The 11,593-nt window shown below is 35.8% G+C and overlaps 1 protein-coding gene across 1 annotated transcript; it reads right to left on the reverse strand.

The window, feature by feature from the left end:
- Positions 1-560: 560 nt before the first annotated feature.
- Positions 561-11,172, reverse strand: LOC130410035 (von Willebrand factor A domain-containing protein 7-like). The gene is made up of 16 exons (XM_056734392.1): positions 11,107-11,172; positions 10,543-10,603; positions 8,551-8,747; positions 7,384-7,650; positions 6,266-6,356; positions 5,217-5,403; positions 4,832-5,001; positions 3,889-4,001; positions 3,389-3,505; positions 3,046-3,255; positions 2,825-2,957; positions 2,378-2,530; positions 2,100-2,189; positions 1,677-1,948; positions 1,222-1,515; positions 561-1,130 (listed from the first exon to the last, which is right to left on the reverse strand). Exons 3-16 carry the CDS (start codon positions 8,743-8,745, stop codon positions 720-722), a joined length of 2,703 nt encoding a protein of 900 aa, XP_056590370.1. The 5' UTR covers positions 8,746-8,747; positions 10,543-10,603; positions 11,107-11,172; the 3' UTR covers positions 561-719.
- Positions 11,173-11,593: the final 421 nt, after the last annotated feature.

Below are 11,593 nucleotides of genomic sequence, written 5' to 3' on the forward strand. Positions count from 1 at the left end.
TTTGGTGGTGACTAGGATTTATGAAAGTTTACAATAATGAATTCTGAATCTGCACCAGCATCACGTAGGATCAAAGAAGAATAGCTCCTAAATATTTTTACTTCAAAATTGTTAAAAAAACATTCTGAATAATTATAAAAAACTCTAATATTGTTGAAAAAATATGTAATCATAGGCCTATGTAATAAAAAATACTGTTTTATGCTTGCAAATTCTTATAATTTGTTAATGCTGGTTCATTGGATGGAAATGTTTCTGTTTAAAGGTTTGAAGAACCATTATGTGACAATTTTAAGGAGTCTTCACAGTACCTTTTTCCTGACACTGTACATTTCACAATAAATAAGACAAACAGAGTGGATTTATGTATTGATAAATGGACAACCAAGTATTAAAGTGCATAATCATTGCATTTATTAATCTATGTTAACTTTTTTTGTTTACTAATTCTATATATCACAAAGACTTCATTCATTTCAAGATAAATTCATTCCATATAAGAGGACTGTCTGTGTGATGAATATCAATGATCATTTTACATTTGAAGACATTTAAAAAATACAGTTACAGTAAAGTCAGGCAGTGGTCCTACATACAAGTGTGACTTAGACATGTATTAAGAGTATGTAATGATATAAATCTACAGTATGTCCGTAAGCTATTCAGCATGTTATCACTATTATATATAATAATATTCCTGTATGTGTCTTAGTTACCCTTCACCGCAGAAATAAAACAACTAAGTTGCAAAGCAAAAGATACTTGGAGACTAACACAACGTAGCTGGATGCACTGTTTGTGACAGACGTTACTGTGGTGGTTGCTGACAGAGACTTTATAGAAGTAAAACATGTACCAACATTTCCCACCTTATCCACAGCCACCAGCTCCACATCCTGAGAACAGCATGAAGCATTATAGAAAGCTACAGCCATACTGGTGCCATTCTCACTTATCGCAGGACTTGTGCTGAGAGAACCGCTGCCGAGGTTTACGAACACTCTGATCATGCCCGTACCATTACCATCTGTAAATGTGGCATAGAGTTCCCATGATGCCCTGCTGCACTCCAAAGGGCAGTCAGATTTGATGCTCATGAGCTGACAAACAGGTCTGGAGACATCAGTTACCTGGATGTACAATAGACCGTAGATCTACAGTATAGCAGTGGTAAATGTAAATGTTATGAAAAACGCTTATTGTTTGATTTTATGTATTTACCTCAGCCATGACAGTCCACCGCAGTGTCACGTAATTCAGGTCTGCTGACCCTGGATCTTCTGCCTCAATGGTAAATGTGACATCCGTCCCAGACTCTGTGTTGGAGGGAGCGGTCAGTGTTGCGATTCCTTGAGCGCTACCCCCAGCCTCCACATTCAAGAAGCTGGGGACAGACACTTTGAAACCACGGTCATTCTGGGCTCGTATGGTGTAGTGGCCTGCTCTTCCATTATTGGTCAATTTAAACCGTACATTCAAAGGGATTCCAGGCTGCAAAGTGTTCTGTGATTCGGCCTGATAAATAAAGTATGTATTTGGTCAAAGTGGCACTGTGAAGTCATGTTAGTCGAATCTTTTAATTAAAAGCCAGTAAAAATCATTTCTATTTTGCTGTAAAGTCATATACATACATCCGCAAAATGATCTTGGTACAGGTTTATCATTTTTAAGCTCACCACTATTTTTATGCCAGAGCTTCTCTGTTGAGTAGGTGACTGTCTCTGGAATTGAACAGGTGAGGATCTAGGTAAGCCACTCAACCGCCCTTTGAGCTGGACCATGAATGCCCATTCTGGGATGCTTTGTATGTGAACCAGGTAGTCTGTCCCACCTAAAGATTGGATGGTTCCATAAACAGCTTTTGTCCCCAAAGCTTCAGCTAGAAGTACGTCAGTCACTGTGACTGATTCACCTCCGGTCAAAGAGAGAAACAAGGTGGCATTCTGACCTACGATAACAATATCTAATTAAACATTTATTAATATTTTTTTTAATATATATTTTTTCTCTATATGGTTTGAAACTGTATAGTGGTCACCAAACTCTTTCTGTTACTTTCAACGGCCTAGTTATACTGTATACATAATAAAGATCATTACCGCTGAAAGGCCGGTTTTCTTTGCGAGTGAAGTCACCCTGAAGTCCCTCAAATTTCACAAAGTTATAAAGAAAGTCAACAGAACTCCGACCTGTGTTAAAGGGTCAATAAATATAACACATGCTTTTCATTCTTTCCTTTCTGAGAATATACATTTTACGGCAACATTCAAAAATTGATATTATAGCTGAAACTACATAAATGTCCTGACACAAATGTAGGCTGGGTCCTGACACAAGGCTGTAGGCTTGAAATGACACCTCTAGGAAACTCTCTTACCAGTTACTTTTATGGTGTAGGGGTGTAGGGAGTTAATACTGATCCTCCATTCTCCTGTCTGGTTGTCAGACTTGAGTTTAACTCTCCACAGATTCCCCACAGTCTGGATGCTACCCAGAGGGCCATCTGTCACTGAACCTGATTGAGACGAACCTAAAGAGAAAGAGCAGGCACAAATGAACTCTTTAAAGAAGGGGACAAGTTTTATTGGGGTGTGTACACCTGGTCAAATACATGTTTTTCTGACTGTGGATATGAGCAGGTGCCATCTAATCTCACATGTTTATTGGCTGCTTTTCTCTTCGTGTGTCTGCTCCAATACTTCTTTCATCCCTCAATGTTCCTACAGCTGATTATCTCAGCATTTTCTATCAAATCTTAGTATTCTAATCATCTATATTATGAAATATATATTGAATGACTAATAATATATGTATGCTAGCTCACCTGTGGGATTGTAGAAGGTAAAGACTGGGTTGACCCCAGTGATGTACATTGTCACATTGGATAGAGATGAATCCAACAGAAAATTAAGATTTTCTGGTTTAGCTGGACTTCTCACAACCTGAAGAACAGTCACCTTGAAAAAACAAAGAAAAAAAGTGAGCTATAAATAAAATGTTGCATTTAAAAATAAATAAATCATTATTATTAGTAGTTTAACAAACCAGAGTGGGGGCAGATGAATCCATAATGACTGCAGTGGCCTGAGACAGTGTACTCTTAGTGACCTCTATGGCCTGTCCACCAGATGCCTGCGCCAGATCTCTGTACAACTGTATTTCTGACAGGATCATTGATCTTGATAAGGAACGCTGAGATTGTGAGACATCTCTTTTTTTGCGTGATGATAAAACTTTTGTCAGCATGAAATTTACCTGGGTATTGAGAACACAGTGAGACGAAAGTAAAACAAACTATATACAGTAAAGGTATTTCAACATTTCTAAGTGACAGGGCTGAAGGTTACTAATGGAAGTGATGACACATTTATGATCCGCAGGAACTCACTCTTGACTTGGTGCTTTCTATCATGGCCTTAATTGTGTTTAGTAAGTCAAAGTCTTTGGCTTCAGCATCAGTAAAAACAAAGATGTCTGTAGATGGAGGAGCTGCTGCCAGTGCCAGCTGAAGAACAATGTGACAATAAAAACAATAAAAACAAATTATGATTCCCAACTTTAAACCTTTATAACATCACCAAACAGAATAACAAAATTATTATTTCCTTCTTTTTAATTTCTTCACACTTTCATACACTGTTTTTGTTTGGACAAAGCATAATCCCACCAAACCATTGGTGGAAACAGTAACGTTATATAGGCCCTGTCAGATTGAGCAAACAAAGACAGCAATTTTTGGGGCTGATTATGGTGCAGAAATGTCATTTTCCACCTTCAAGTGAGTGTGGCATTAGGCTCTGTCATTGATAGTTGTTCATAACAGGATCATGAAGATTTACAACCACATTTCGAACTATATAGTACATACTCACTAATGCACATGCTTACCTGGAGTCCTGATAAGCACATTTCTGGTGTATCTCCTCCACCATGAGCTGTGAGCGAACTGATTTTCTCTATGAAAACCTCTGCATTTCTAGTCCGTATTAGTGGCCCAAAATCTAAAGTCAGCAAACACAGGCATTATTACAGCACTAATGAGGAATAACAAAAGCACTTTAAGAGATAGTTCACCCAAAAATGAAAATTCTGTCATCATTTACTCATCCTCAAGATGTTCCAAACCTGTATGACTTTCTTTTTTAAACAGAACACAAAAAAAATATTATGAAAGATATCTGTAACCACTCAAAGATCAACATTGTTCAAATATCTTCTGTGTTCTGCGAAAGAAAGAAAGTTACTGAAATTACAAGAGAATTTTTGCGGGAACTAAGGTAAAAGTAGGAGAGAGCGAAAACAAGGCCATTTGCTGTGCATCTGGTTAACTTTAGCAGTCAGTTACTGTATTAAAAGTCTTTTAATTACTATGTTATGTATTCATCATTTTAATATTATTAGTAGTTTCTACATCTCTGACTGCAAATCAAGTAGTCAAAGTATTGCCCCATGTACCCAGTTTTGCTAATGATAAATATTTTAGAACAAGTGTGTTTTAACAATAAACTATACAACAATTGTATGGCAGATAGTTATCAATAGAAATTTCACTAGTTGCTATCAAGTCAAATTTCATGACTTTTGATGCCGACTATGACATAGCGAGAACAATTGCAACATGTCACAATTTTAGAAGTTAATATTGAAAATAAATTATGATTTGTTACTAATTCTTACACAATGTAAATTTTAAGCTAAATTTTACATTTACATACATCACCCTTTACTGTAGCTACACTTTTCATGTCCACAACAGCTACACATTTTTTATCAAGTAGGTTATATTTGAATAGGTAAGTGAATCTATATGGTAATAGCATAACAGGTCTACCTGGGTCATTAAATTGAACCAGTATATATTCTGAGGGTCTTTCTGCTGATTCTCTCCTGCTGTCTATGATATTTAAGGACACTCTCTTGACTTCTGCGATGTCATCAGACATACTGCCTGTGGTGTCAATCACAAAAGCCAGCACTGAGGTCTTATTCATCCCCATCAATCTGAAAAGAAAGAAGATAGGAAATCAATTACTTCACATACTGTACTTTCTGTGAAAAACAAAGCAAATGTTGTTGATTTTTTTGTCATAAAAATTGTATCCCTTTATACAAAAAAACTATCATTTGTCAGGATCATTGTCAATTTGTCTTCTGTGTGCGTTTGTGTACGTGGATTGCAACAAACAGAATGTCTATAACAAAAATGGCTCCTATACCGAAGAAATGCTGAATTGCCTTTGGCCAGTCTAATGTCCTCCAGCAGTTCCATGGTAGCACTGATGGCCAGATCTGCCGCACGGTGGTGATAGCTGCCATGATCTGAACTGACCTCATCTTTATTGATACCTCCAGTAAGTTTTGTTGAACCGGTCCAGTCAAAAAAGCCACCATGGCTACAGTTGCCTGAGAGGAAAGAGAAGTTAAAGATAACTAATCTTGTAATGCTATCTTGAGCTCTGTGCAGATGTCATAACTGTATTTGCTTTCCTGTGGCTCAGTGGTTAGATCATGGGTAGCATTAGTGGAGGCTTGACAATGTGGTCATTAAAAAAACAGTAAGTCTTACGAAACAAGTATAATCACAACAGGCATTGAAATTTCATTAAAATGTCCTCCTTGATTACACGGATTAACAAATATTGGCCTGAATGAAAATCTGGGTAACACTTAACAATACGATTACATTTGTGAAAATAAATTAAAGGGACAGTTCACCCAAAACTGAAATATCTTTCAACATTAATTCATCCTGAACATGATCTGTTTTGGAATGAACTAACATTAAAAAATATGATAATAATGATAATTGCTGATAAACTATATTGCTCGTTGTTATTTTAGTGAATGCGTTTACTAATGTAAACAAATACAATATAATTGTGTTACCAAAACCTTTAAGGTCTGGACTTTCATGGATTACAGACCAATCTATCAGTTTGCCTTCTGTGCATGTTTAATGTCTTATGATGTTTAATATTAGAAAGGTATGCACAATTTGGCCTTCAGATATTATCAGTAGAAGCACAGTCCTTTCTTAGTAAAGATCTCACAGTGCCTATACAGATCGAAACATTCCGATGCAATATCAATTCTGAAAATAGAAACGAGAGAACTGCTTGAATAAAATAACCTGTATACGTATTAACAGTTTGAATTTTGTCATTAACAAAATTTGCATGTTAAGATGACAGTGAGCTATCACAGAAGGATATTGTAAAAAATATTAATGAGAAAACAATTTCACAGGGAATATGTACCGCTATACCTGCTATGTTGTCAATGTTGACCTTTTTGATCATGTTGCTGAAAGGAGCAGTGTTTCCCAGTTCCACCCAGTTACTGTAGCTGTAGAAATCCTGTTCACAAAACACATCCATTTACTGAAAGGGGGTTCTTTCAGTAACACTGAAACATTCTACAATACTCTCACTCTAAATAAGTAAATATAAGACACTGATTCAGAAACGTATGAAGTTGGAGAATTACAGTCACAGCTGTACCTTGGCAGTATAAAAAGGCAGCAGTGGCTATTTGCACTAAGTAAAAAATAGCCACAGATGCTTTACACTTCATTAAATTTAAAAGCTGTATTTTCTTTCCATTCAGTGCAAGTATGACTTTCTTTCTTTTGTAAAGCTCAAAAAAATATATTTTGAAGATTGTTGGCAATCATTGTTCCCCTATTCACATTATATGTACACAAAACCAAGCTATACAGTTTTGAATTGTCAGAAAGTTGAGTAAATGATGTTTATTAAAATGATTTAAAGGATGGCAATTTATTGGGACCATAATGCATTACACATACAACTGGCCCTAACCTTACCCTATGCTTTATTAATAAAAACTTTACCCTCTTTTAAAAAAAATTCTTCATTTTATTGAAAATAAATGCCTTCATGATCTGATATGTGATTGGAAAATGTAGAAGAGCCATAGTGTAAATTAAAGCAATAATCCCCACAATGCAGTGGGTTACTGTGCATTTTATAACAGATAAGGGCGTTGTGGCACGACGCGAAGCGCACGCGGCACTCTGAAAAGTCGAACTTTTTCCATCTCAATACGACACCGACTCGCGTAGAAAAATGTTTGCTCCGCACAGTACGTCGCTCCATATTTGCGCGCGCTTGCCGCGTTTCTATATTTAGAATTACGTACTTGTGCGCAAAAAAGACGCTAAATGTGAATCGTCCCTAATGTAGTCAGCCATTATAAATCGGGGTTTTATAACTGCTGAGAACTCGGCTCAGCCAATCAGAATCAATGACCAGAACTGAGAGTTTTATAAAACATTAATATGTATTAGGAAATTGTATATTTCATAGGATAAGACAATAAATAAAGCAAAAAGACACACAATATTCTCACAGACTGGTTTACCTGCAAAGTATGACATATTAAACCCAGTCTGATGCGGGCAAAGCCATAGCTTTCGACTTCTATGTTGACTTTTATTAGGTCCAGACCATCAGTAATGATCTTCTGGCCTTCTCTGATCTTTTCAGCATCACAATGCCGTGCAGCACTGAACTGATTTCCACTCACGGCAGTTTCAAAAATAGCTGATTTCAGGCCGTTGGTGTAGTAGACAGAACTTAATTTCGCACAGGCTTTCTGGACAGCATCTACAGTCAATGTGTTGTCAATCTGTATAGGAAGAGTGAAAATTATAGCAAAAGATGAATATACAGTATATCATATCTGAAGGAATCCAATAACATAATATCATATCATAACATCACAATAATAAATAATTTCTGAATATATTAGTTTTTTATAATTGCTTGTTGTCACAATTCGTCATTATTGTCAAAATATTTATTATATCACAATTATTATAAGATCAACGCCTTGATAAGGAAATTAATGCTAAGAGAAAATAAATTAATATGTTCACTAATCATTCAGACTACATCATACAAAAGATACGTTTGCACAAATTAAATAAAATTGTGTAGAGGAAGATGCTGAAGAAATAAAATGGCGTAAGTAAACAGATCAGTCTTAATTGAAACAATGCTAAAAATGTACATGTGTGTAGGATTGGTGGAGGTTTGAGCACATATAAATTGCTGGAATTTTTATTTTTCAACACCAAATTTGTGACTGTGTTTGCAATCACAAATTTGGTTGCTGAAACAAGTGTACTTGTGTATTGTTATAATTTTCGGTTATGTGGTTATAAGAGACTCTTAAAAACTGAGTGAGAGTTCTGAGTGAGAGATCAGCTTTTCCAATTTAAACCCATTGCACGGGTCCCATCGGTACATCAGACATGATCGGATATGATAATGTATATAAGGTGTGCTGTTTTGGCCTGAACCCAGAGTACTCCCCCAGGAGTGAGGGGAATGCTGCAAAACTGTTACAGGAAACAGGTGAGCAATGTCTATACGAACTTGGTCCAACTGGTTGGATTACCTGAACATGTCCCTTGCATAATGATTTTTATTTAGAATAAAAGATATTACACAAATGTGAGTTCTGAATGACCAGTAAGTACTGTAGCAGTATTGATGCCTCAATGGTTTAGTCCATAGTTCTTACAGGTAGGATGAAGTCTTGTCCTTCAGCAATGGAAATGTCACGGCACACTTGTGCAGTCTTGCGCAGAATGGCCATCTCAGTGATTTGTCGATGGGTGAGGGAGCCAGGAGAAGAGAAGACTTTGTAAGCTGTCGTCCAGGGGGGTTGAATGGGCTCCCAGAGGAGAAACACAGCTACTGCAATCACTGAAATCATGACTGCCCACACACACAGGGTAAAAATTCACACTATTCAAATTTTGAATAATTCATTTATAATATTCTAATAATCTATCAAGACATCAGCTTTTTATCCACAATGTTACTGCTGCAAGGATTCTCATAAAACAACATGTCCCTTACAAATTTATAAAAAATAAATATGAAATTTGTAATTTTTTGATAGTATTTGACAGTCCATAGTAAATTTCTGTTACATTTTAGAGGCCAATCCACTCTGAATCACCAAACACCAAGAGACACCAACATTCTCCATTGATCCAAGACGTTTGTTGGCATTTCTTGGAGTTTGTGGGATCAGGACGCGCCTTTTGGAGGGAGGGGTAATAGTCACCTTCCGTGGCTGATTTCATATGTTCTTATTAGTTAATTTGTCCCTTGCCTGTTTTCACCTGTGTCTCATTTAGTTCATCCATTGCACCTGTTTAGCCCATCAACCCCCCCTTTGTTTCCAGTTCCACTACAAGGCTGCTTAAGAAAGCTGCCCACTGCTTCTGCCAGATGACGTTGAAACAATGTGACATGCACCCAGGTCTGATCAACCTGCGGTGGGGCTCGCTTGGCTGAGGGTGTCTTGTGATAAAGGGTTGAAACACCCAATGAGGCTGAGGTGCACAACTGACAATGTGTCGCATTGAAAGGGTATTATATAAGCACCTCACCAAAAGACATCTTTCACTCAGGTGTGATGTGATGAAATTGTGACACACAACTCATGAGATTGTCTCTCTGATAATGGCAAGGAAGGGTAAGTATGCTATTTATTCTATAATCATTTATGCCTATACACAGACGCCTTCCCGACGAACCAGTGAAACCTCAGACCTCCTTTCCTTTATTCATATTCTTGACTGCTTCCCCCTGCATAAGGCGTGGGAAATATCCTATTGGACAATTCAACTGTGCTGAAATAGTGGGATTATAACAACTAGTCCTATTAAGCGAATCTTACATTTACAAAGTAAAAAATGTTTTCTGTGTCTAAAGGTAAATGCAAGTATGTGATGTATATGAGAGATGTCATGGTTAAAGCTATTATAGTATTATTTACCTTTCTATTTTTTAAGTTTTGAATTGCAAAATAAATCTTGCAGGTAAAGTAAAATCATATATCACAATAAAAAATCCCTTTAAAATAATAAAAGTCTATGGATTGCAATTACATGTTATTACAGGAATTAGTCAAATTTCTTGAATAACCATGTTTTTTTAAGACAATTCAATGGTTGTCAGATGAAAAACCTGTAATAAATGCTTGTGGTCCCTATGTGTAAACTTGTTAGTAAATAATGTTTATTAAAGCACCTAACAATTTTAGTTGTGTTGCAAGTTTTTTTACACAACATATTAAACACTATTATCATATTAGCACTATTTTGACATACAGATAGTTTGGTTGGGTAAATTTCAACAGAAGAGAAGCTGAATGAGATAAAATCAAAAAAGAAAGTAAGACTGCCCTAAACTTGCACAATCTTTTCAGGTTGTCAAATACAATAGGGGCTGCACTAGAAAATTTTTTTGTTGCATAGGATTTTCATCTTGTTTCCTGTACAAGTATATAAACATTCTTAGATACATTTCTTGTTTAAGCATAAACTTACTTGATTACTTTTTAAAAAACAACAGTCTATCTTGAATAAAAGTCCCCCTGCCATCATAATTTTAACACTTAAAACCCATCTTGAGCATCAAAACATTAAAGGTTTTATTCCCTTAAGGTAATAATTTCTTTATGCCTTAAAATGACTTTCATGTAGCACTGCACACTTACCTCATTTGGCAAAAGCGGATCGATGAATACACAAATTATTCCTTGCTTTTACAATGCAAAACTGAAATATTAGTCAAAAGAAAGTAAAAAAATCTTGATTCTAAATAATTATTTTGTCAATATAAATAAACAATCTTAAAAAGCACATTGCATGCTAAAAACTGCAGTATACATCGGAATTTAGTAAAAAGAAAAAATGAAATTGACCTTTTTGAGCTGGATTTAACAGGAAACACACTGTAAAATTATTCTGAAGAAATTACAGCAGTTTGTCAGCAATTTACTTTATATTAACATTTATGTTATTGATTAGCAACAGTTTGCTTATAGCACCAGCATAAGACTTGTTAATGTTTAATGTAAATTTTTCTTTGAACAAACTGTTGCCAATAAATTAGATAATTATAAATCTACAGTAAGTTACAGGTAACTAGCTGCACAACTACAGCAAAGTTTTTACAGTGCAACACTGATGAAATGCAAGTTACTGTCCACGTGCAACCAGATTTTTGTACATAAGATACATACAAATTAAATTATCATTTCAAGAATAAAAAAGGATACAGACTTATCGCAGATGGCTGTTTCTGATGGACTCATAAGCAGGATTCAGCTTAGAGAGTGACGCAGCTGAATTCTCTGGACATTGTTCATCCTGTGCATTGTGCAAACAAGCTATCATTTAAAATATTACTCCCTTCATACCTCATGATTTGCTATGTATGTGCAATGCTCCATGTTGTGCAAGATACGCAAATAAACATCCCAATTCAATGTTAGAATGTTTTTACGAGTGGTTTGCACTTAAGCATTTAGTTACACCATCATCCACACTGTATGTTTTAGTTTATGTTATTGCAAAATGTTAATTTATCGTTTTCACATTTAACAGTTGAGAGTATATAAGGACATCTTTGAGACGTCTCCTGTCAGACATCATACATTTAGATGTCTGAAAGATGTGATTTAATATGATTTAATGTAATGTGCCTGTAAAGTAAAAAACTGCCTTTTCTAAGACGTTTATCAGATGTTTTTACACAGCAGATAT

Source organism: Triplophysa dalaica, chromosome 2 (genome assembly GCF_015846415.1).
Source record: "Triplophysa dalaica isolate WHDGS20190420 chromosome 2, ASM1584641v1, whole genome shotgun sequence".
NCBI lineage: Eukaryota > Metazoa > Chordata > Actinopteri > Cypriniformes > Nemacheilidae > Triplophysa > Triplophysa dalaica.

Excerpts from the sequence above, each read along its gene's own strand:
- LOC130410035 (XM_056734392.1), bottom strand. The coding sequence starts at position 8,745 with ATGATTTCAGTGATTGCAGTAGCTGTGTTTCTCCTCTGGGAGCCCATT. Across the intron at positions 3,256-3,388 it reads TAGAAAGCACCAAGTCAAGA|GTAAATTTCATGCTGACAAA; the intron begins GTGAGTTCCTGC and ends CTCAATACCCAG. Across the intron at positions 2,190-2,377 it reads CTACACCATAAAAGTAACTG|GTCGGAGTTCTGTTGACTTT; the intron begins GTAAGAGAGTTT and ends CCTTTAACACAG.